Source organism: Bombina bombina, chromosome 9 (genome assembly GCF_027579735.1).
Source record: "Bombina bombina isolate aBomBom1 chromosome 9, aBomBom1.pri, whole genome shotgun sequence".
In the NCBI taxonomy this organism is placed as follows: domain Eukaryota; kingdom Metazoa; phylum Chordata; class Amphibia; order Anura; family Bombinatoridae; genus Bombina; species Bombina bombina.
This window is the reverse complement of record NC_069507.1, coordinates 213,691,937-213,719,184: the sequence shown is the minus strand read 5'-3', so window position 1 is coordinate 213,719,184 and position 27,248 is coordinate 213,691,937. Positions and strand designations below refer to the sequence as shown.

At 38.4% G+C, this 27,248-nt stretch overlaps 1 protein-coding gene and 1 long non-coding RNA gene across 2 annotated transcripts in view; both read left to right on the top strand.

Moving 5' to 3' along the window:
- Positions 1–27,248, top strand: part of LHPP (phospholysine phosphohistidine inorganic pyrophosphate phosphatase) — a 49,776-nt gene that overhangs the window by 13,269 nt on the left and 9,259 nt on the right. The window contains exon 2 of the mRNA XM_053692610.1: positions 19,716–19,903. Coding sequence (XP_053548585.1) covers positions 19,716–19,903 — 188 coding nt within the window. The remainder of the gene's footprint in view (positions 1–19,715; positions 19,904–27,248) is intronic.
- On the top strand, positions 6,849–13,460 carry LOC128640211 (uncharacterized). The gene is made up of 3 exons (XR_008399307.1): positions 6,849–6,969; positions 7,066–7,156; positions 13,313–13,460. It is a non-coding gene; the product is annotated as an uncharacterized LOC128640211 (long non-coding RNA).

Here is a 27,248-nt window from a genome sequence, read left to right as displayed (position 1 = left end):
CCGCTGGTATTAAGAGTGAAAAGTAAGCGCTAGAATGATTACAGCTAAATTTATATGTTATGTAAATTGTGTATATAAAAACTGCAAAAATGTAAACCTCTTACTCTGTATTGTGTGCGCTAAACATAATACATGCAATATGTGAGCTCCAAGGTGACAGAACCCAAAACCTATGGAGCTTTACCCACTAGCACCTGCAAGGGGTTAATATTAGAGAATAACTCTTAAGGAAGCTACAGATAAATGAGTAAATACAATAGCACTTTGAGTAGTATCAAGGGCTGCACGATTAACTGCATATGCGGTTTTAAACCGTGATTAACCGCCGCGATTTAAAAACTGCGAGAGTGTGCTATTTTTAGCCCCGTCCAGAAGTGACATCACTCGCTCCATGTGAACAGGCTTAGCGGCGACTAAAGAGAAGATCCTGAGTGCACACATGACGGGTCTCTCCCTCTGAGCAGTCAGCGTTCCTGGGATGGTCCCGGGGAGGAGGGGCGGGACATAGACCGGGAAGGAGGTTTGTAGCATGAGAGTGGCCCATCGGAATTTAGCACCGACACAACACCGGCTTTTTTATTACAAGCGGTGCTGTGGGATCATGATACTTCCTGTTCTGTCACTACAGTTCCTGTGAGCCCCACATCTTCACATCTGAGGGAAAATATTAACTTGTTCTAATGTTTAAAATGCACTCAGGTCCCTGGGAGGCAGCTGAGAGACTAAAACGCTAATAAAGTATACGTATGGGGGGAAAAATGCACCTCATGTGTTTATTGAAGTGTTAGCAAGTGCCATACGTAATACATTGTTTATAAATCACTTAGCAGCTTTATTATGCACTGTGTTTTAATTTGAAATAGTATTTTCTAAGCTGCCTCTCAGGGACCTGAGTGCATTTTAAACATTAGAACAAGTTAATATTTTCCCTCAGATGTGAAGACGTGGGGCTCACAGGAACTGTAGTGACAGAACAGGAATTACCATGAAAAAGCCGGTGTCGCGTCGGTGCTAAATTCCGATGGGCCACTCTCATGCTACAAACCTCCTTCCCTGTTTATGCTCCTCCCCGGGACCATCCCAGGAACGCTGACTGCTCAGAGGGAGAGACCAATCACGTGTGCAAAATTAAGGTGTTCTAGTAATTTATAAGAAAATCGCGATTAATCACAATCGCTTCCCCCCCCCCCCCATATTGCCCAGCCCTAGTAGTATCCATTCTGTTGAAATTATGTCAAGTAAATTAAAGGGATATGAAACCAAACATTTTCTTTTGTGATTCAGACAGAGTATACCATTTTTAAAAAGTTTCCAATTTACTTCTAATATCAAATTTGCTTTGTTCCCATGATATTTTGTGATGAAGAGATACCTAGGTAGGCATCTAGAGCACTACATAGCAGGAAATAGTGCTGCCATATAGTGCTCCAAAAATGTGCACGCTCCTAAACTTAAATCACTGATTTTCAACTAAAGATACCAAGAGAACAAAAAAATATATAATAGAAGTAAATAAAAAATGTGTTTAAAATTGCATTCTTTATCTGAATTGTGAAAGAAAACAATTTGGGTTCTTACCCATTTTGGTCCATTTATAATCTGAAATCAACCCTGGCGGAATAAACAAAGCCATTCAAGCAATTGAATGGAATGTGGTTGTAGTGGCCTGAGCACGTTAGTCTAATAATAAACAGCACAGTCTGTTAGGGTGACATATCCTTTACAAACTGAATTAAACAAAGGCTATCTTCTTGTATGTAAAGTCATAGTTGGGCATTAAATTAGGCGTGAAGGTGTAAGTGTGTCTGCTGTCTTGGGACAGAAGGCCGTTAGCCCTCAGCCAGGGTCCTGTTCCGCCTTACTCTCTTCTGCATATCAATACCCTGGTTAGTTAGAGTTTTATGTTGTTGTTTGAACAGAAACAGCTTCTTATAGCAGGAAACTGTAGCAATGAGTACAAGCGAGCAGCTGCTGGCTGGTATTTAGGCCCACTCCCCTTCCATGTTGAACAAGCTCTGATTAAAAGATGAACAAGCAGAGGGTAGCTCATAAAGTAATTGCAACCTGCAGGAGACCCCACTGTAGTGGTACTAAAACTAGCAATATATGTGCTATATTGCTCTGCTCTTGCAAAGCTTTATGTGCTGTAAAACTTGTTCTTGATTCAATAGTCTTTCTATGTGGCACCAAGCATTACCGAACAAGTCTGTAGCACATTTTTCTGAAAATATGCCATTGTTGTTCGGACATAAAACTCAAAATTAAAATGCACATTAATCCATTTCAATTTTTGAAGAAAAAAAACATGTTTCGAATACACGTGCATTTGCATTAGATATTTTTTGGTAACAGTTATGACAATTTTGGGGATAGTTTTGACCATGTGCATGGAGCATATGTAAATATGCCTTGTGCACTCCCATTCAAACAATACACTTGCTTAGAGAGCCTGTGTTGGCTTATATGTGTCAGCGATAACGCTAAGTATGCTCTTTGATTAGGAGTGGTGTTTAAATGCAGGTGTAAGAGGCTTATGAAGATATACTTAGTTGTGAGTTACAACTTGAAGTAAGTTACACACAGACTGGATAATTATTATATATGCTAGAGTTTAGCATTATTATTATAGAAAGTAGCATAAGGAGATGTTAAAATATAACTTTTAATAAATTGCAATCGTTAAAATAATGAAACTCGAATCTTCCAAACATCCATCCGCACTCAAATGTAAAAACACATAGAGTTAGCAGAAATCAAATACAAATAATTTATTGTTTAATGTATGAGGCATACGTTCTACATGTGCGTTTTAATCCATATTATGTTCAAGGGTTGACAAACAAATTAAATAGATCATAACTATGATATAGAGGATAAAGGTTTCTTCAATCCGGGAGCATATTTAATATTTACCGCTATCTAGGCAGGATAGAAATAATAATAGAACAGATTTATTGCAGCATATATAATAATAATGCTAAACTCTGGCAGTTAAAACCAGGGAGATAATCCTCCCAATATTGCACCCAGAGGCTTATGCTCTGTGCACAGGAAAATTGATAGCTAAAACCATTATAATGTTCACTAGAAGCAATTTTTCTAATACATGTGTACTGCAAAACTGCTTCTATTCAGAATTAGTATGCATTAGTGTGTATTTAAATTTTGAGTTGTATGATTCTTTAATAGAGGAATTACATTTTCACGATTCAGATAGAGAATGCAATTTACTTCTGTCATCAAATATACTTTGTTCTCTTGGTATCCTTTGTTGATAAATACCTAGGTAGACTCAGGACCAGCAATACACTACTGAGGGCTAGCTTCCAGTAGTGCATTGCTGCTCTGGAACTGACTTTAACTATGTGCTTAACCCACCTGCAGGGAATTTTATTATTTCACTTTTATGTCCCATTAAAGGGACATTAAACACTAAATAAATGATTGCTGGAATGATGTATTCAGAGCAAATATTAGCCTGAGAATAATATATACATTTAGTAGTTTAAATATTGAAAAATAAGTAATATCCTAATGTTCCTAATGCAGTGGGTGCCTCCATATAATAACTTAGGTTTCTTTTTCTGCCAAGGCCAATTAGAGACAGTTATAAATGGCTTACTAGAGTGTGCAACCAATGACTGTGTGGATTACAGCTGTGTCTGCACTTCCACTTTTAACAGAAATATGGGAAGCCAACAATATTCAGAATTAAATTACAGGAAAAGGGAAAAAAATAAAATAAAAGTATATTGCAAAGTTGTTTTACTGCATACAATTAAACATTTGATATTACTATCTTAAAGTGTGTAATGTCCCTTTAACAAATCCTGAGAGTCACGTTTCTAAGATTTATAGAATTTTACAGACTCCTACATTTTAAAAGGATTTTATATTTACATATGATCACCTTTACCTGGTTCTTCAATATTCTTGTTGCCCCTAAATTTGTCAGCCACTGACAGAAAATGTGAGGTCTGAAGTTCTCCTGGATAACTGGCTGCTCTGTTCACCTAACAGCCAGAAAGAGCTACAGTGAAAGCCAAAATGCTCATTTATTTTAAAGGACAGTCTAGGCCAAAATAAACTTTCATGATTCAGATAGAGCATGTAATTTTAAACAATTTTCCAATTTACTTTTATCACCAATTTTGCTTTGTTCTCTTGGATTCTTAGTTGAAAGCTTAAACTAGGAGGTTCATATGCTAATTTCTTAGACCTTGAAGCCCACCTCTTTCAGATTGCATTTTAACAGTTTTTCACCACTAGAGGGTGTTAGTTCACGTATTTAATATAGATAACACTGTGCTCGTGCACAAGAAGTTATCTGGGAGCAGGCACTGATTGGCTAGACTGCAAGTCTGTCAAAAGAACTGAAAAAAGGGGCAGTTTGCAGAGGCTTAGATACAAGATAACCACAGAGGTTAAAAGTATATTATTATAACTGTGTTGGTTATGCAAAACTGGGAAATGGGTAATAAAGGGATTATCTATCTTTTAAAACAATAAAAATTCTGGTGTAGACTGTCCCTTTAATTTTTTTTCATTTTGTAATTTCTTTGATACTTTTGATAAAATCAACCCACATTCAGAGGACAAAATATAACATTCCAATTTTTAAAATGAAATATAACTGCTGAAAAAAATAGAAAAATAAATGGTAAAGGTAAATTATTATATACAAACCATTGAAGTTCAATTTTGACAATGAAGTGTTAATGATTGTGATTACGCTTTTGTCAATTTAATAAGATAACAGATGCCTTCCTCCAATTTAGAATCCTGTCAGGGTCCAATTAATGATTACAGAACAAATGAGCAGTTTTGCAGGTAATTGTTTTACTAACACAGATGTTCTGTGGAAGCAGTAAAAGATCAGAAGCAGTGGTTGTTTAGCGAGGATAATGTTAGATTAACTCCCTGTTTTACGCTCAGTTACTTGGATAACAACCAGAAGGTACCAGGCAAGAGAAATGTCTTGCAAGAGTAATTATTTTGTGCATGGGGCTCTGATTGGAGAGAAGTGTGAGTTATGTATACAATATCACGCTATAGCTCGTTGCAATAAAGCAATTTCCCAATTTGTCCAGCATCTTTTCATGCATTTTGCTGGGTTGGTTAGTCACTGTAACACACCAGAGTACAATTGACCAGAATATGTCTTATGTTCTGAGTTGTTCAAACTTATTTTTCTGGAGTTTTTTGTTTTGGGGTGTGTATGTAAAGTTGCAATACTTCACAATGACATACAGTGTCTTACTAAAGCACTGATCATTGTAAGCAAAATATAGACCTATATTTAAACATCATCATAGAATTTCTGAAATCTGATTTCAATCTTTTAGTGAACATTTTTCTGATGTTGTCTTTGATATGAAAATGATGGACTCCCCTAATGGGCAGGTGCGTCACCACTACAACATACACAGAGTTACTGTAGCTCAGGAATTGTAATATATATATATATATATATATATATATTATTATATATATATATATATATATATATATATATATATATATATTATATATATATATATACTATATATATATATATATACTATATCAGACATATGATATATTATTGTTGCAAGTTTCATGTCCCAACTGGATATTTAAAGAGATACTAAACTTATAATAACCCTCTAAGCCGGGGTGTCAAACTCATTTCTTATGGGCCACAATTTATTATTTTGATTTTTGTCTCTGTGATCTTTAGTTGAAATAATTTTTATTGTCATGGATCACATCAAATACAACATAATAAAACAGTGTGCTGGGTTACAATGTCCTAGTATTCTTAAAACAATTAAAGTTTTCAGCACCCTGTTTATATCATTTTCATCAATTTTTCTCCCCCCTTCCCTAACTCCCTCTCCACCCCCTCCCCCCTCTTATCCAATTTCCCTAAACCTAAACTTCATAACTGTATACAAAGAAAAACCTTTAACTTTAAACTTTTCCCGTCGAGCAGTGACAATGTTGTAGATTTCTTTAGAACGCGATATCTATATTTAAGAAAGTTCCTATTCTCTCCAATTTAATTGCCCTAAAAAAGCCTTATTGGTTACTTAGTGTTGATCTGTATGTACCTACATATTTCTGTTTATTTAAAATCCAGTGTATCCACATGTTTTGGAATCTCTCAGATGTCCCTTGTATCCATGCAGCTGATTCTAGCATATTATAAACATCTGTCTCTGTGATCTTTAAAGGGACAGTAAACACCTTTTTCCTGAAGGCTTCCAGTAGATTAACATATCAGCAGAGTCTAAACAGTATTATAATAGATTAACACCTTGTTTTCTGCATAGTTTTTTCAATGGCCATATTCCACCTACCACTTTACTTATTTGGAGGAGTCAATTTAGACCTGGATCTGACATAGTACCATTGTTTGGCTTCAGCAGAGAAGATAAGATAAACTGAAACTTGGGGAGATATATGCAGGAAGGTTAGGCTTGTTAAGCCATTTTTTCCATTTTCAAGACTGGAAAATACACAATTATAGGGAAAAGGGCAAACTAAAGTGCTCACTGTCCCTTTAACAAATGATAGTACTGACACCTCTCCCAAAGAGTTCAGGGATGAAAAATATCACCAATGCATTTTAATAAAGTATATATTTTTTATCTATACACTTGCTGCTGTTCTTTTGGTGATATTTTTCATCCCTGAACTCTTTTAGAGTTTTTTGTGACCTGCTGAACCCTTGGAATCAGTCAGCTCCAGCCTGTTTTGATTGCACCTGGGGGTGCTTTGGAACATGTAAGTGTGCTTATTTCTATAATACACACATCTTTGTACCAAACTGTGCTGGGCTATGTTGGCTCTGTCTCCCTGTATATAGGTACACCTCGGAATCTACAAGTGGGGGCTCCCCTTTGAATATCTGGCTGTTTATATCAGTTAGCTGGGCAACTGTGAGGTTCCAGTTTGCTTGTTTGAACCTTCAGGTGCTCTCCGTTTGTGAGTATCTATTTTACTTACTTGTATCCACTCTGTGTATATGGTATGTGTATATTGTATTAGGCCATTGGGCGCCTCTGTGTTCTTCTCTCCTAGAACTTTCGAATTACCAGGATCCTGACCCTCCTATGGCAGAGAGCTGACCATTTTGTTTTTTAGAGTATTCTCCTCCTTCTGGACTTTGTTTGTATGGACTATAACTTGCATGTTTATTATTGTTTTTAAGTATTATTTTTGATTTGTTGCTTTTCCATATGATATTATACATCTGTTAAGAGCGCCCCCTGGAGGATTAGTGTGTCTAGTACACATATCTTCTTTTTCTCCAACATAGGTGTGTCCGGTCCACGGCGTCATCCTTACTTGTGGGATATTCTCTTCCCCAACAGGAAATGGCAAAGAGCCCAGCAAAGCTGGTCACATGATCCCTCCTAGGCTCCGCCTACCCCAGTCATTCTCTTTGCCGTTGTACAGGCAACATCTCCACGGAGATGGCTTAGAGTTTTTTAGTGTTTAACTGTAGTTTTTATTATTCAATCAAGAGTTTGTTATTTTAAAATAGTGCTGGTATGTACTATTTACTCAGAAACAGAAAAGAGATGAAGATTTCTGTTTGTATGAGGAAAATGATTTTAGCAACCGTCACTAAAATCCATGGCTGTTCCACACAGGACTGTTGAGAGCAATTAACTTCAGTTGGGGGAACAGTGAGCAGTCTCTTGCTGCTTGAGGTATGACACATTCTAACAAGACGATGTAATGCTGGAAGCTGTCATTTTCCCTATGGGATCCGGTAAGCCATGTTTATTACGATTGTAAATAAGGGCTTCAAAAAGGGCTTATTAAGACTGTAGACTTTTTCTGGGCTAAATCGATTCATTATTAACACATATTTAGCCTTGAGGAATCATTTTATCTGGGTATTTTGATATAATAATATCGGCAGGCACTGTTTAGACACCTTATTCTTTAGGGGTTTTCCCAAAGCATAGGCAGAGACTCATTTTCGCGCCGGTGTTGCGCACTTGTTTTTGAGAGGCATGGCATGCAGTCGCATGTGAGAGGAGCTCTGATACTTAGAAAAGACTTTCTGAAGGCGTCATTTGGTATCGTATTCCCCTTGGGGCTTGGTTGGGTCTCAGCAAAGCAGATACCAGGGACTGTAAAGGGGTTAAAGTTCAAAACGGCTCCGGTTCCGTTATTTTAAGGGTTAAAGCTTCCAAATTTGGTGTGCAATACTTTTAAGGCTTTAAGACACTGTGGTGAAAATTTGGTGAATTTTGAACAATTCCTTCATGTTTTTTCGCAATTGCAGTAATAAAGTGTGTTCAGTTTAAAATTTAAAGTGACAGTAACGGTTTTATTTTAAAACGTTTTTTGTACTTTGTTATCAAGTTTATGCCTGTTTAACATGTCTGAACTACCAGATAGACTGTGTTCTGAATGTGGGGAAGCCAGAATTCCTATTCATTTAAATAAATGTGATTTATGTGACAATGACAATGATGCCCAAGATGATTCCTCAAGTGAGGGGAGTAAGCATGGTACTGCATCATTCCCTCCTTCGTCTACACGAGTCTTGCCCACTCAGGAGGCCCCTAGTACATCTAGCGCGCCAATACTCCTTACTATGCAACAATTAACGGCTGTAATGGATAATTCTGTCAAAAACATTTTAGCCAAAATGAACACTTATCAGCGTAAGCGCGACTGCTCTGTTTTAGATACTGAAGAGCATGACGACGCTGATAATAATATTTCTGAAGGGCCCCTAACCCAGTCTAATGGGGCCAGGGAGGTTTTTTTTGAGGGAGAAATTACTGATTCAGGGAACATTTCTCAACAAGCTGAACCTGATGTGATTGCATTTAAATTTAAGTTGGAACATCTCCGCATTCTGCTTAAGGAGGTATTATCCACTCTGGATGATTGTGACAAGTTGGTCATCCCAGAGAAACTATGTAAAATGGACAAGTTCCTAGAGGTGCCGGGGCTACCAGAAGCTTTTCCTATACCCAAGCGGGTGGCGGACATTGTTAATAAAGAATGGGAAAGGCCCGGTATTCCTTTCGTCCCCTCCCCCCCATATTTAAAAAATTGTTTCCTATGGTCGACCCCAGAAAGGACTTATGGCAGACAGTCCCCAAGGTCGAGGGAGCGGTTTCCACTTTAAACAAACGCACCACTATACCCATAGAGGATAGTTGTGCTTTCAAAGATCCTATGGATAAAAAATTAGAAGGTTTGCTTAAAAAGATGTTTGTTCAGCAGGGTTACCTTCTACAACCAATTTCATGCATTGTCCCTGTCGCTACAGCCGCATGTTTCTGGTTCGATGAGCTGATAAAGGCGGTCGATAGTGATTCTCCTCCTTATGAGGAGATTATGGACAGAATCAATGCTCTCAAATTGGCTAATTCTTTCACCCTAGACGCCACTTTGCAATTGGCTAGGTTAGCGGCTAAGAATTCTGGGTTTGCTATTGTGGCGCGCAGAGCACTTTGGTTGAAATCTTGGTCGGCTGATGCGTCTTCCAAGAACAAGCTACTTAACATCCCTTTCAAGGGGAAAACGCTGTTTGGCCCTGACTTGAAAGAGATTATCTCTGATATCACTGGGGGTAAGGGCCACGCCCTTCCTCAGGATCGGCCTTTCAAGGCAAAAAATAAACCTAATTTTCGTCCCTTTCGTAGAAACGGACCAGCCCAAAGTGCTACGTCCTCTAAGCAAGAGGGTAATACTTCTCAAGCCAAGCCAGCTTGGAGACCAATGCAAGGCTGGAACAAGGGTAAGCAGGCCAACAAACCTGCCACTGCTACCAAGACAGCATGAAATGTTGGCCCCCGATCCGGGACCGGATCTGGTGGGGGGCAGACTCTCTCTCTTCGCTCAGGCTTGGGCAAGAGATGTTCTGGATCCTTGGGCGCTAGAAATAGTCTCCCAAGGTTATCTTCTGGAATTCAAGGGACTTCCCCCAAGGGGGAGGTTCCACAGGTCTCAGTTGTCTTCAGACCACATAAAAAGACAGGCATTCTTACATTGTGTAGAAGACCTGTTAAAAATGGGAGTGATTCATCCTGTTCCATTAAGAGAACAAGGGATGGGGTTCTACTCCAATCTGTTCATAGTTCCCAAAAAAGAGGGAACGTTCAGACCAATCTTAGATCTCAAGATCTTAAACAAGTTTCTCAAGGTTCCATCGTTCAAGATGGAAACAATTCGAACTATTCTTCCTTCCATCCAGGAAGGTCAATTCATGACCACGGTGGATTTAAAGGATGCGTATCTACATATTCCTATCCACAAGGAACATCATCGGTTCCTGAGGTTCGCATTCCTGGACAAACATTACCAGTTCGTGGCGCTTCCTTTCTGATTAGCCACTGCTCCAAGGATTTTCACAAAGGTACTAGGGTCCCTTCTAGCTGTGCTAAGACCAAGGGGCATTGCTGTAGTACCTTACTTGGACGACATTCTGATTCAAGCGTCGTCCCTTCCTCAAGCAAAGGCTCACACGGACATTGTCCTGGCCTTTCTCAGATCTCACGGATGGAAAGTGAACGTGGAAAAGAGTTCTCTATCTCCGTCAACAAGGGTTCCCTTCTTGGGAACAATAATAGACTCCTTAGAAATGAGGATTTTTTCTGACAGAGGCCAGAAAAACAAAACTTCTAGACTCTTGTCGGATACTTCATTCCGTTCCTCTTCCTTCCATAGCTCAGTGCATGGAAGTGATCGGGTTGATGGTAGCGGCAATGGACATAGTTCCTTTTGTGCGCATTCATCTAAGACCATTACAACTGTGCATGCTCAGTCAGTGGAATGGGGACTATACAGACTTGTCTCCGAAGATACAAGTAAATCAGAGGACCAGAGACTCACTCCGTTGGTGGCTGTCCCTGGACAACCTGTCACGAGGGATGACATTCCGCAGACCAGAGTGGGTCATTGTCACGACCGACGCCAGTCTGATGGGCTGGGGCGCGGTCTGGGGATCCCTGAAAGCTCAGGGTCTTTGGTCTCGGGAAGAATCTCTGTTACCGATAAATATTCTGGAACTGAGAGCGATATTCAATGCTCTCAAGGCTTGGCCTCAGCTAGCGAGGGCCAAGTTCATACGGTTTCAATCAGACAACATGACAACTGTTGCGTACATCAACCATCAGGGGGGAACAAGGAGTTCCCTGGCGATGGAAGAAGTGACCAAAATCATTCTATGGGCGGAGTCTCACTCCTGCCACCTGTCTGCTATCCACATCCCAGGAGTGGAAAATTGGGAAGCGGATTTTCTGAGTCGTCAGACATTGCATCCGGGGGAGTGGGAACTCCACCCGGAAATCTTTGCCCAAGTCACTCAGCTGTGGGGCATTCCAGACATGGATCTGATGGCCTCTCGTCAGAACTTCAAAGTTCCTTGCTACGGGTCCAGATCCAGGGATCCCAAGGCGGCTCTAGTGGATGCACTAGTAGCACCTTGGACCTTCAAACTAGCTTATGTGTTCCCCGCCGTTTCCTCTCATCCCCAGGCTGGTAGCCAGGATCAATCAGGAGAGGGCGTCGGTGATCTTGATAGCTCCTGCGTGGCCACGCAGGACTTGGTATGCAGATCTGGTGAATATGTCATCGGCTCCACCTTGGAAGCTACCTTTGAGACGAGACCTTCTTGTTCAGGGTCCGTTCGAACATCCGAATCTGGTTTCACTCCAGCTGACTGCTTGGAGATTGAACGCTTGATCTTATCGAAGCGAGGGTTCTCAGATTCTGTTATCGATACTCTTGTTCAGGCCAGAAAGCCTGTAACTAGAAAGATTTACCACAAAATTTGGAAAAAATATATCTGTTGGTGTGAATCTAAAGGATTCCCTTGGGACAAGGTTAAGATTCCTAGGATTCTATCCTTCCTTCAAGAAGGATTGGAAAAAGGATTATCTGCAAGTTCCCTGAAGGGACAGATTTCTGCCTTGTCTGTGTTACTTCACAAAAAGCTGGCCGCTGTGCCAGATGTTCAAGCCTTTGTTCAGGCTCTGGTTAGAATTAAGCCTGTTTACAAACCTTTGACTCCTCCTTGGAGTCTCAATTTAGTTCTTTCAGTTCTTCAGGGGGTTCCGTTTGAACCCTTGCATTCCGTTGATATTAAGTTATTATCTTGGAAAGTTTTGTTTTTAGTTGCAATTTCTTCTGCTAGAAGAGTTTCAGAATTATCTGCTCTGCAGTGTTCTCCTCCTTATCTGGTGTTCCATGCAGATAAGGTGGTTTTTACGTACTAAACCTGGTTTTCTTCCAAAAGTTGTTTCTAACAAAAACATTAACCAGGAGATTATCGTACCTTCTCTGTGTCCGAAACCAGTTTCAAAGAAGGAACGTTTGTTGCACAATTTGGATGTTGTTCGCGCTCTAAAATTCTATTTAGATGCTACAAAGGATTTTAGACAAACATCTTCCTTGTTTGTTGTTTATTCCGGTAAAAGGAGAGGTCAAAAAGCAACTTCTACCTCTCTCTCTTTTTGGATTAAAAGCATCATCAGATTGGCTTACGAGACTGCCGGATGGCAGCCTCCCGAAAGAATCACAGCTCATTCCACTAGGGCTGTGGCTTCCATATGGGCCTTCAAGAACGAGGCTTCTGTTGATCAGATATGTAGGGCAGCGACTTGGTCTTCACTGCACACTTTTACCAAATTTTACAAGTTTGATACTTTTGCTTCTTCTGAGGCTATTTTTGGGAGAAAGGTTTTGCAAGCCGTGGTGCCTTCCATTTAGGTGACCTGATTTGCTCCCTCCCTTCATCCGTGTCCTAAAGCTTTGGTATTGGTTCCCACAAGTAAGGATGACGCCGTGGACCGGACACACCTATGTTGGAGAAAACAGAATTTATGTTTACCTGATAAATTACTTTCTCCAACGGTGTGTCCGGTCCACGGCCCGCCCTGGTTTTTTTAATCAGGTCTGATAATTTATTTTCTTTAACTACAGTCACCACGGTACCATATGGTTTCTCCTATGCAAATATTCCTCCTTAACGTCGGTCGAATGACTGGGGTAGGCGGAGCCTAGGAGGGATCATGTGACCAGCTTTGCTGGGCTCTTTGCCATTTCCTGTTGGGGAAGAGAATATCCCACAAGTAAGGATGACGCCGTGGACCGGACACACCGTTGGAGAAAGTAATTTATCAGGTAAACATAAATTCTGTTTTTCTTACAAAAATACTGCATGCTGAAATGTTAGAGTAACATAAAAGGCTTCCACTAACAAGGTGGGAGAGAAACAGAATTCTGGACTTGCCTTCATGAAGCCTCTGTCATTTTGCTACCACTTTCTTCTTGACTCAATGGTCTTTCTCAGGTGAAAACTGATGAAGATGTGGGAAAGAGAGATAGGTGTAGAAATAGACCTTCGAGTCTGGAGCAGAGCAGTTTTTCTTACAAAGATGCCTGAATACATTGCAAATATGGAGCAGAAAGAAGTGAGGGAAAGTCAAGAGAATCAGATCACTTCCGTTTACATGTTACTGGCAGTCAGAGGTAAAATTATTGCTTTGTATGTTACTGGCAGACACAGGATAAAATTATTGCTTTGTATGTTACTGGCAGTCAGAGGTAAAATTATTGCTTTGTATGTTACTGGCAGACACAGGATAAAATTATTGCTCAGTTGTGGGGACTAGGGACTAAGGTAGACCTTTTTATGAGGTATTGTGTGACCACCATCTACCACTGTGCCAATCACCAACAGATTGTCCCTTATTTTTGTTGAGGACAGGTGACCACCCTACACAGTGGTGTAATCTGCCTGCTATGGTATAAGAGTTAGCATGTTTAAAGGGCCACTAAACACAGCAGTATAGCATAATCAATAAATGCATAATAAACAGACAATGCAAAAGCACTTAGTTTGAATTTCAAATGAGAAGTAGATTTGTTCATGACAAATGTCAGTTACATTTTCCTTCCAAATGCATCATGTGACAGCCATCAGCCAATCACAAAATGCATATACGTATATCCTGTGAATTTTGCACAAGCTTTAATCACTGCTGTAAACCACAGTTGCAGCAGTGGGTTAACCTATTAATTGCCTGGAATAAAGGTTGAAAAAAACTGGAACTTACCTTTTGACTCCAGTCATTCGCAGGTTGGAGGGAACAGCTTCTAGAAAAATTGACTAAATTCACAGAATACCTCATTTTGTTTTTATGTTATTTCACCAATTTTAAGCAAAACTTCTGAATGAATTAACTTGCTTTTACTTAAAGGCATCATAGCCCAGAAGGCAAGGCTTCCTAACTCCAGACCTCAAGAGCTCCCCAAAGCAGAACATGCAGCGATCTGAGATAGAACAAGACACGTGCAGGAACTGTTAGCACTTTCACTTTGCAACGCTGCTACACATCAGGTAGGTGTTCTCTTCAAGCAGCGCTGTGCTCTGGCTGCACTGTTTAAATTTTTATTAATACAGTGCAGCCAAAGTAAAGCACTGTTTGAAAAGAACAGTCAAATACGGAGCAGCGCTGTAAGGCGCAAGTGCATTGATTGTTAATTGGCTCTCAGGGATTTTTTTCAACCCTGCCCCCTAGCCTTTCCTGTTACTCCTGAATGTAAGACGTTCTTGTGAGCAATGAACCTTTTTATTACTACATTTTTGCCTTATATTATAATTATGTGATGTTAGACCAAGAGGAAAGAAAACACATTTATTCAAGAGACATTTTAAAAACTGAACAAAACTTCATTTTTTTTCTATGCAATGCAATGCAATTTTCAACTGCTGCAATATATTATAAAACTTTAAAAATTACTTTATTCTGTAGTTAATCAACACATTGCAATTGAGCTGGTGCTTTAGTGTAACTACTTAAAGGGACAGTCTACACCAGAATGTTTATTGTTTAAAAAGATAGATAATCCCTTTATTACCCATACCCTAGTTTTGCATAACCAATGCAGTTATATAGATATACTTTTTACCTCAGTGATTATCCTGTATCTAAGCCTCTGCAAACTACCCCCTTATTTCAGTTCTTTTGACAGGCATCCATTTTAGCCAATCAAAACTGGCACACTGAAACTTCACGTGCGTAAGCACAGTGCTATCTATATCACACACATGAACTAACACCCTCTAGTGGTGAAAAACTGTCAAAATGCCCTGAGAGAAGAGGCGGAATTCAAGTGCTTAGAAATTAGCATATAAACCTCCTAGGTTTAGCTTTCAACTAAGAATACCAAAAGAACAAAGCAAAATTGGTGATAAAAATAAATTGGAAAATTGTTTAAAATTACATTCTCTATCTGAATCATAAAAGTTTATTTTGGACTAGACTGTCCCTTTAATTTGAAAATTAATTTCAAAATGACCTGCAGAAAATGTTTCACTAAAACAAAAATCTCATTGCAGAAAGTGAAAAGAAAATTCTACCTCTGTGGCCACAAACAGGCCAGATATTTCAGGAACACAGGTAGTAAAATGAGTTGCTCAGTCACTTTGGTTACCTAACTACATATTCCCATCTACATCTAACTGCTAAACATCTGGTCTGACAGCTGTAGTTCTCTGCTGTATGATTTATTATATATGTGACTATGGTTTTTTATGTCAATTTCTCTCTGATGATTACTTCAGTAGAGCAGAGAATTATTACCACTGCATGAATAGTTTTTGCAAAAATGAATGCTCTACTTGCTATTTCTTAAACCTCCAAACCAGACCCTCCATTCTCATATTTTTTTTCTGCTCACAGCAATGCAGCCAATAAAAACTCATATTGCTCTTGCCATTTATTTAAAGGGACACTGTACCCAAAAAAATTCTTTCGTGATTCAGATTGAGCATGAAATTTTAAGCAACTTTCTAATTTACTCCTATTATCAAATTTTCTTCATTCTCTTGATATCTTTATTTGAAATGCAAGAATGTAAGTTTAGATGCCGGCCCATTTTTAGTGAACAACCTGGGTTGTCCTTGCTGATTGGTGGATAAATTCATCCACCAATAAAAAAGTGCTGTCCAGAGTACTGAAACCAAAAAAAAGCTTAGATGCCTTCTTTTTCAAATAATGATAGCAAGAGAACAAAGAAAAATTGATTATAGGAGTAAATTAGAAAGTTGCTTAAAATTGCTTGCTCTTTCTGAATTACAAAAGAAAAAATTTGGGTTCAGTGTCCCTTTAATGTTGTCCTGTTCCCTCAACAGTATAGTGGCTTATTGCCAATGAGGATTTAATCCTAAAGTCACATACTATAGATAGCGGTTGTGGCCCATAGTAATGTACTGTGTCTGTGCAGAAAAAAGAAGCTAGTTTGGATTATTGATAAACGTCCACAACATTACATTTTGCATAAACTGCACGTGCAGCTGTAACTCTCTGCTCTACTGAACTATTGATAAGTAACGCTTTACATGCATTGCTGATTATTTAGGAGTCAATTGTCCTTTTTAAACTACAGCCACTCTACTAATACAGTTCATGAGGTTGGGTGATCTCGAGCGAGGTCTGTATCTTTGCTGATTTCTGTACATGAGGCTGTTTGGGAGGATTTGCTCGTACATGAAATAACAGATGCTGTGTCACGGTTCTTTTTTTCCTGGCACACCCGCTGATCACTGTTCTGAGAAGGTCGCCCAGTAATTTATTAGGGGTAATTGTGCCCTTGGCTCTTTATCTCACCTGCATCATTACCCTCTGAGTGCACCAAGCACTACTTGCATATTAGTAAAGCACGCTGGGATATCGTTATCATTTAGTTCAAATGGTCTCATTTAAAAGAGAAACGCTCGTGTTATGAAGGGCAATTATGCACTAAGTGTTATGTATGATTTTCATCTGTTCGTTGATTGAGCAAAGCAGCAGAGAAGTATTTAACCTTAGTTTTGATGTCAGAAGCGCAGCAAGGGTTGGGCCACTGTGCCATGATTTTTCAGTTGTGTTTCTGTGGTATTACAAGACTTTCTTGTTATTTAAATCTCATTAAGCATATGGATATAGCGCTTATATTGTGTTCCAAGTAGAGGGACACGAAAGTGTTCGTTGAGTAACAGCAGTTTATTATATGCCTGCATATACCTATATACCTACCTACAAAGGGGTAAAACACAAAGTCCACTTTAGAGCAGCATTGCACTACTGGGGTCTTCTAGCTGTACATATCTGGAGAGTCAATGACAAGACGCATACAGTATGTGTGTAGCGACCAATCACTAGAAAGCTCCAAGTAGTTTGTTGCTGCTCCTGAGCCTAGGTAGATATGATCTTCAACAAATGATACCAAAAGTACAAAGTGCATTTCATAAAAGTAGTCAACTGTAAAGTTTTTTTTTTTAGAAATTGCATGTTCTGTCTGAATCATCCTTTGACTTTCCTGTCACTTTGAAATACATTATTTTATCTACTTAATTTTTAATAAACTGTACACACCTGTTTTCTTGTCACATTTTCCCCTCTCCACCAATAGCAGTGGGAGTGGGCATAAAACAGCACTATCAGTTGTGTGCAAACATGCATTTCTATTTAGACATCTATTGCTTATTTATATATAATGCAAAAAAATATTTTAGCGTGTTTAGTTGATACTCTTTTATATGTATTATAGAATTGTTTTTTTAATGTTTCTTGAACCTTTTCACACCATTTAGGATGTTCCATACCATCCTAACATCGCTGGGCTTTAACGCTGCTAGGGCGGCAAGGAACGTCTTACCTTATATGGCGTACTGCAGCCTCCTCCGTTTAGGTAATGACAAATCGGACTGGGGGTGTATTTTTAAATAAATTCTATTTTTAAATAAATTTATTTCAGTTGTGTTTATTCTTAGGTTATGTTGAGGATAGATTTGTACAATAAATTTGTTCTATAGAAGAAGAAAAAAATTAAAGGTAGATCAACACTCATATTTATCAAGCTCTGTATGGAGCTTGAGGCCCCTTGTTTCTAAAAACCGCTGCTCCATAACCTGTCCGCCTGCTCTGAGGCGGCAGACAGAAATCAACCCAATCAAATACGATCGGGTTGATTGACACCCCCTGCTAGCGGCCGATTAGCCGCAAATCTGCAGGGGGCGGCATTGCACCAGCAGTTCACAAGAACTGCTGGTGCAATGATAAATGCAGACAGCGTATGCTGTCGGCATTTATCGATGTGCAGCGGACATGATACGCTACATTGGATCATGTCCACTCGCACCATAGGCTATAGCCTAACCTATCAGCCTTTTTCATATCTTGGTTAATGCCTGGCACCATAAGGATTTGAAGATTTACTAAATTAGGGGGTGACCAAATGACATCAAGCTTTGGAGCCAACAAGAACATTTTGAGGAGACAGACAAGGCAGTGTACATGTATTTGTGTGAATGACCAATATATATAAAATATCATTGTAGGTGGACAGGTTTGAAAGTAGTGAACCTGTCTGCCTGCAATTGCTACTTGTGGTGTTGCATCACAGGGTGCAATTAAACATTGCACAAGAGGTTTCTTGTACAATGACGCCCCTTGCCCTGGCACAATCATTTGCACTAGAGCAGGGCATGTCAATCACCCTGAAAGAGTGAGTGTTGGGGGATTGATCCCACCACCTCTGAGATGGCGAAGAGGCAAAATAAGCGATTTCTGCCTATTAAATATGTGGCAGCAGGCTTACTTATGCACCTGCATCACATAGCCTCAAAAGCTGACAATGCAGCTTCATTAATCTACCCCATAATATAATTTAGCTATTGTGCCTTGCATGTGTATGAATGACGCACTCATCAGCCTATTAAATACAAATAAGAGGCACAATTATTGCCACGTTTGCTTATCAAATATAAGGGTCGATAACAATCCTTATTAAAACTTATCAAATGATTTATCTACAAAATTCCCTATAGACTTGTGGGGTTTTCTTGTTGAAAACCATAAAACCTCATGGTGTGTGACTGTATAGAGCTGCAATTCCCAGGCTATTTACTGCTATTTTTAGATGCTGATTTTTTTTAATTTTTTTTTTAAGTCACCCGGCCCCTTCATAGACCCTCAAAAGTTTTGATCTCTTCAGTGTTGTATGGTATCATGTGAAGAATCTGTTTCAAGTATATATGTATAATATTTGAATATAATATTTAATCATTTTGTCTGGTCAATCTAAAATAGAATGCTTCAATATGTATTAAAGTGATGGAGTGAAATTTACACAACTTTGCTTAAACATTAAATACTTTGAGATAGCAATGTAAAATATTTGATTATGTGTTTATAAAATATATAATTATTAATAATAATTTTGTATTATTATTATACACGTACACTATAGTCTGGCAATTGAAAAAACTCCTCAAATAGAATTACTGCAACAAAACAATTCACACTCACACAATATATATGTACAAAAAAACCTCTATTATTATAGCATGTAATTTTAAGACTAACTGCTCTACCATGTGTTTAACCCCTTTGGGTGGGTTAAACACATACTAGTGCAGGGTCCCTAGTCTTAAAATGACAAGCTTTAACAAATTAGGGCATGTCATTTTTCAACTATTATGGCCCTTTAATTTATTGCAAGACTACAGAAGCATCTTGAGATTACATTGTGTGTAAAGACCTTTTAATATTATTTTTATGTAAAAAATATTTTTAACGTGTAATGGCTGCTCGTTAATATTCACAATACATACAAATGAGTACCATGTCACTTTAAGGTTTAGTGTAATAATACAGACATGTATTTTACATGAATTCTTGGGTTACTAGATTTAGTTTTTTTTCCAGGATCAGGCAGTCCGGATTGAAACTGCGTTTCTGTACAAATGAGTCTCAAGCCACACGGAGCCAGTTTGTGCGTAAACTGCGGGGTTATGGCTTCAACATATCTGAAGAGGAAGTAACTGCTCCGGGCCCTGCAGTGACACGTATGCTGAAGGAACGTGGACTGCGGCCTCATTTATTAGTGCATGATGGTCAGTATAAAAAAGTTACACGTTGTGCACAGTCTTTTTTATATGCACACTTTCCGAGGCACCAGCTCCTATAGAGCATGTGCAAGAGTTCACACCGTGTATACGTATACAAGTCTGTCAAGTTAAAGTAGTACATTTTGAAATTTATCAGAAAAAAAATCTGCTGATTTCAAATTCAGCATAAGTGCTATTGCATTGTCTTTTTTACTATGTACTTGTTTATTATGCAATTCTACTTCATTTAATGGTCCTTTTAAAATGATAGAGACAGAGACAATAAATGTACTAAGAAATAACATGGTTTTAGTGAATTATGTTCCTCTGCCAAAGGTTTTGAGATAAAGAAATTCTTCTTTTCAAGAGTTCTATATATTTGGCATAATCTTTCTATTAAATTGACTTTACTGTTAAACTTATCCTCATGGTTTAAAGTGATGGTAAATTGTAGCAATATTCAAACACTAGCCAAACTATAGAGTAAATTAAAAGGACCCTCATTCATGATTTTCAAGTGAAACTACTCTAAAACGTACCTTTATTTTATGCACCATACTACTAAAATAATCCCTTCTGCTGCCCATTGCAAAAGTTCTTTTTTTCCATGAGGTAATGTTTCCACCTTCCTATCCAATAGCTGTAATAGCCATACGGCACTTAATGACTAAGTATATCATCTAGCTAGAACAGGCTTTTTTACAAAAAGGTAGTTGCTTCCCCTTTGTACGTTTTTTTATAGATTTTTGTGGCACCAGGGGCGTATTTAGGTTTTGTGCTGCCCTAGGCACTCAAAATTCTGCTGCCCCCCACCCCACCCCAGGTTTAAGGCCTTTTTTTAGACATCATATTTTTGGGGCAGGGTGTAAAAAATTTAAAAAATGACTTTTTAAATAGATGTTCACCAGGGCTTGCATTCACTCTGGTCACACACACACACACATTATTTATATATATATATATATATATATATATATATATATATATATATATATATATATATATATATATATATATATATATATATATATATATATATATATATATATATATATATATATATATATATATATATATATATATATATATATATATATATATATATATATATATATAGAGAGAGAGAGAGAGAAATGCAAAAAGAAGCACTCACTGAATCTTCATCAACAAGTGACAAAAAACTTTAATGCAGTTTGTGACGTTTCGGGACAGCAACAGTCCCTTCCTCTGACAAGTTAACACTGAACAAAAACAGCCTTTAAATAGGCTCCCAAACACACTCCCCACAAGATCAGCCAATACAGGCTGAATAATTGAACACACCCATAAAGTGACCAATAAAATTGAGTGATACATATTGTGCATTGTGAGTATTAAAAAATAAACGAACAAAACAATGTTTAAAAACAACCCTCATTAGACCCTATTGCTGGTAGTCATGCCCCCTAAATGAAATAAACAACCTATGGTCACTTTATGGGTGTGTTCAATTATTCAGCCTGTATTGGCTGATCTTGTGGGGAGTGTGTTTGGGAGCCTATTTAAAGGCTGTTTTTGTTCAGTGTTAACTTGTCAGAGGAAGGGACTGTTGCTGTCCCGAAACGTCACAAACTGCATTAAAGTTTTTTGTCACTTGTTGATGAAGATTCAGTGAGTGCTTCTTTTTGCATTTCTACAATTCACCGTATAGCACCCTGATAGTTGTGGAAAGTTGGTGAGAGTGCACATACACCTATCTTTGCTTGAATTTGAACCCCTGTGCAGTGCACCCACAATAGGGTTGTTTACACACCCGGATTACTCTTCCCCCTGTTATACTACTATCTGACACACTGGGAGAACTGATAATATGACTAACAGAGAAGATATGGACAATATGGACACCGAGATTTCTGTGAACCCCAGTGGCATGCCATCGGAAGATAAAGATGAAGATATCTTCACCTTCACTGATGAGGACGCTGAACTGATCCGTTTTGGCTCCATTGAGGAGCAACAAGTGGAGGAATCATTACAAACTATGTACAATACACTCATTAAGCTCAAACAGAGGGAAGTAGACCTGAACCTCCATGGAGCATACCTATCAGATTATCACAAAAAGAGGATGATACCTAGAGGCTTCAGAATAAGGAACATCCCCACCATTGGAAGGTCAAATAATGAATTTTGCATCAACTGGTGCAAAATTCTGAATAAGTGTTCATTTGACCTTATGCTATTAGTAATTAGGAAGGTTGGCCGTCTCCTGAAAGAAGTTAAGACTGAAATATCATCATTCGAATTAGAAAAGCAGGGATTACTGGAATCTGACACTAATACAAATTGGTTGAGTAAGCTAAGCCTTCAGATTAAGACCTATAAACAGGATCTCATTGCCTTTAAAAATCGGAAACTACACACAGTCACACAAGACTATTCATATAAATCTATCTATAGATGGATGGTGGCACCGGAAGACAGGAGATCATACAGACCCAGAAGGGAGCGGAGATTCACCAAGAAATCTATAGCCACAGTAGACACGAGTTCTGGAGACAGTTCGGGAACTGAGACACAACCAGAGGACACAAGTGGTACCAACAGGGGTGTTACTACGAGATCGAGAGGAAATAGAGGTCAATGGGAGTCCTTTAATTCGAATGCAGCAGCACTACCCCCATTGGCTGCACATCCATCTGCACATCGTTTTTTAGGAAGAGGCGGAGGCCACACACGAGGCGGGGGGGGCATTGCCCGCCGACATCATCAACAACGGAGAGCATAGATAGTATTGTATTCAATATCAGTTCACGTATACTATCTGAGACTGAAACCAATTTGCTAAATAAAGGCTTATCTTTTGTGCCCTCTTTAAAGATTAACGGATTTGACATGTATATTGATGTTCAGCGATTCAGCAGAAATCTTAGATTAAAAGAATACTTCAACACCAATCTGGAACAAAGGGGTGACTTTAGAGCAAAGGGGTCATTTGATCCATCTTCAAATAATCCTACTATCAGTACATTTACTGGTTTCCTTTCCAAAAGCATTAAGGACAGACCACACATGATGATAAGGGATAACCTGACAAAAGATGAAAGAGTGGCCCTTAAATCCTTAAGTGAGGATCCTTCAATCGTGATTCGCCCTGCCGACAAGGGTGGGGCCATTGTTATCATGGATGTATCATATTATAAGTCTGAGATTCTGGGACAGTTGACAGATGTAAATACTTATCTACCTTTGGCTAGAGATCCCACTTCAAGACTAAAGAGGAGAATTGATACAATCCTGATTGAATACAAAGATAAAGAACTGATCACACAACAGGATTATAACTTTCTACGTCGGGATCATCCGTTGATTCCTTTACTCTATACCTTACCCAAGGTTCACAAAAACGCAACACAACCACCGGGGAGACCTATTGTCTCGGCTAGAGGGTCTCTACTTCAGCCGTTAGCCCAGTTTGTGGACTTTTATTTGCAACCACTGGTTAAATCAATGCCATCCTATATACGGGACTCTCATGATTTTATCACTAAGATCACCAATCTGAAGAACATCACGGACCTTGATCTATTGGTCACCTTAGATGTGTCAAGCCTATACACCGTAATCCCCCATCATGAAGGCATCATGGCAGTTACTCAGACTCTAAGAAAAGCAGTCTATATTGGCCCCTCCGAAGAAGTACTTATTGGTCTGCTCACTCTGTGTCTAACTGAGAATTATTTTTTGTTTGATACCACATTCTACAAACAAATTTCCGGGACAGCGATGGGGTCAAATGTGGCCCCATCTCTCGCCAATCTATTCATGGCACAACATGAGTCAGTTTTGATGAAGGTTTTTGAAGACCATCGCATCAGGTATTACTGTCGTTACATCGACGATCTGTTCCTAATATGGAGTGAGGGCGAGAATTGCTTATTGGAATGGATCAACTACCTCAATTCACTGACAAGCCCAATTAAATTCACACATACAGCCAGTAACAACTGTGTGGATTATTTAGACGTCAGAGTGTTCAAAATAAAAGACAGACTGGGAACAACACTATTTCGTAAAGATACTGATCGCAATTCATTATTGCATGCAAAAAGTTGCCATCAACCAAGCCTTATCCGTAACATCCCTAAGGCCCAATACCAACGTGTAATTAGAAATAATACAGATGAAACAGCATGTGAAGAACAGTTGCAGGAGATGACACAACGTTTTGTCCAAAGGGGATACAAACCAAGAGAGTTACTAGATATGAAAACTCAAGCACTACAAATTGAAGAAACAACAACTACTACTCCACTGGATAACACTAACCAACTTACTTTTGTGACCACATATTCCCCCGAAGCAGTACCACTAACCAAGATGGTTAAAGAAGAATGGAAATTAATAGAAGCTGACCACACTTTACCATTTAAGGATTGGAAACCACCAAGAATAGGTTTTAGACGGGGTAAAAACCTTAGAGATATCTTGGTGAAAGCTGATATCAACCCTGACGGTGGTTCACAAACATGGTTAAAAACAAAGAAAAAGGGATGTTATCGATGCATCAGTTGTGTGACCTGCAGTGGGATGCTCACGGGCCCCCACTTTCATCATCCAGAAAGCAATAAAATCTATGACATCAGATATTTCCTAACTTGCACTACTAAATTTGTTGTGTACTTATTGAATTGCCCGTGTGGCAAATTCTATGTTGGTAAGACGACGGATGATGCTAAAACCAGGATGGCCAATCATAGATCCAGCATCAGACTGGCAATACGAAATGGAAAGGCGGACCAACCGGTGGCGAGGCATTTTTTAGAGGCGGGACATTCAGTCGGTGATCTGAGATTCAGACTTATTGACCACGTGCCAGTTCCCAGAAGAGGAGGAGACAGAGGCAATATCCTACTACGCAAGGAATCAAGATGGATTTATGAATTGGGGACTGTACATCCCAGAGGCCTCAATACTCACACTGGATGGCAATGTTTTTTGTGACTTTTTTGATTTTTTGATTTTTCATGTTTTCTATGAGAATTTATGTTTTTTGTGAGAGTCCATGATAATCCATGTTTATAAAATAAATCTATATGAGAGTCCATGAGCCCATTACATGGAGGTCTAGGCCTTTACCTTTCCCCCCCCTTCTTTTGGATTACCTTTTTTGATCATTTTTTCGATCAATTCTTATGATCAATTTTTTGATCATGCTTTGGTCATATACTTTTTTTTTTTTTTTTTATTTATATTTATTTATATTTATTTTTATCCTTTATTTATTTTTTTGAATTTTTTTAAATTTTTTTGAATTTTTTTGAATTTTTACTTTTATTATTATTTTTGAGCTTTTTTCATTATTTGGAGTAAATCTATTCAGAAGTAAATAGTTTGATATTATACATGTATTTGTACATTAGATCAGTGCATTTCTGGGGTTATGAAATGTTTAACATATGATTATCTTGTCCAAATATCTCTTTAAATATTTCCTGGGATAAGATTTCCTTGGATACCATTTTTTTAATATGGTGCATTTGTTCTCTGTCAGCTCTCCATGTGCCAATATTTGATTTTAACTAAATTTGTTTTGGTAGTGCATCACTCTTAGGAGTGCTCACACAATCCCTGTTGGATCCTTCTGCTGTTTAGTCATGTCCTGCACGATATGGTTACTATTTTGTTGAGTAATTAGGCTGTAAGTTCTAATATTGATATAAATACTTTGGGATTTTGGTGAACATATCACATAGATTTTCTTTATTATTTTTTCTTTAACAGGTATAGGGTAGGTCGTGTATACTAACTATAGACAAGAGTTCCAACATCTGATATATTTGGAGGTGGGATCATATTGATCGCTTTCACTCCAAAATGATTATCATTCTCCTCTGTATAAGATATAGGTGACTTTCCTTTTTATTTTTATTTTATTTTTATAGGTGACTACTCACTATGCACATTGTATATATGATGTTTTGAAAATAGGGTTTGTTCTGGCTCGGGCAGTGAACATTATTATACCTGGGTTCAAGGCAGAGATATATTGTGGTAAATTCACGTTTCTATTTACACGCCCACTTTGACATGGCACTTCGCTATTGGCTAATGCCGTTTTTCGGTATTTACATTCATGTAACTTATCTTTATGCGGTGATTCCATAACATATACAATCCAAATGAAGATATATATGAGGATTTTTGAGAAAAAGGTTAGTTTATTTCAGTAAGAGTATTATATACACGATCATTTAGGCTTTGGCAGTGAAGACTACTATACTAGCACACAAAGTAGAGATAAGCCGTGATGTATACACTCCTATACACACGCCCATTTAGATATGGCACTTTATTATTGGATAGTTCTGTCTCTCTATACGGCGATCAGGAACACATATGTTATAAGTGTTCACACAATGGTGTGATGATTGTAGATTGTTTGGTCACTTAGTGTTTAGGAATACACATACTTAAGCAATCACATCATGCTGAGCTGAGCCGCGGCTCACATGCCCCTAAGCATACGCGATGTTTTTTAGTGATGCGATCTGGAGTTTAAGTGTTTGCTGCACGTAGTGAGCTATGCGCTTGTCTCGGGATTGATCATTGATGTTTGTCTTTGGTTCCCTGGTGTTTGTTGAGACCTTGCGCAGCTGATCGCGTCCTTAGTAACAAGGGGCGGATCAGACACAGAGGGAATGACGTATTGGAGCCCATTGCAATTCAATGTTTGATTGGTTGTATATGTTTGACAATTTTATGAGTTATATCATTAAATTAGCTGATCGAGTTTTGCATAGGTTGTTTATTTCATTTAGGGGGCATGACTACCAGCAATAGGGTCTAATGAGGGTTGTTTTTAAACATTGTTTTGTTCGTTTTATTTTTTAATACTCACAATGCACAATATGTATCACTCAATTTTATTGGTCACTTTATGGGTGTGTTCAATTATTCAGCCTGTATTGGCTGATCTTGTGGGGAGTGTGTTTGGGAGCCTATTTAAAGGCTGTTTTTGTTCAGTGTTAACTTGTCAGAGGAAGGGACTGTTGCTGTCCCGAAACGTCACAAACTGCATTAAAGTTTTTTGTCACTTGTTGATGAAGATTCAGTGAGTGCTTCTTTTTGCATTTCTACAATTCACCGTATAGCACCCTGATAGTTGTGGAAAGTTGGTGAGAGTGCACATACACCTATCTTTGCTTATATATATATATATATATATATATATATATATATATATATATATATATATATATATATATATATATATATATATATATATATATATATATAAAAGACATTATTTTGCAAGTCAGATGATTAAAGTGTTTATGTCAGAAAAAAATATCCTTCACTGTATGATAGT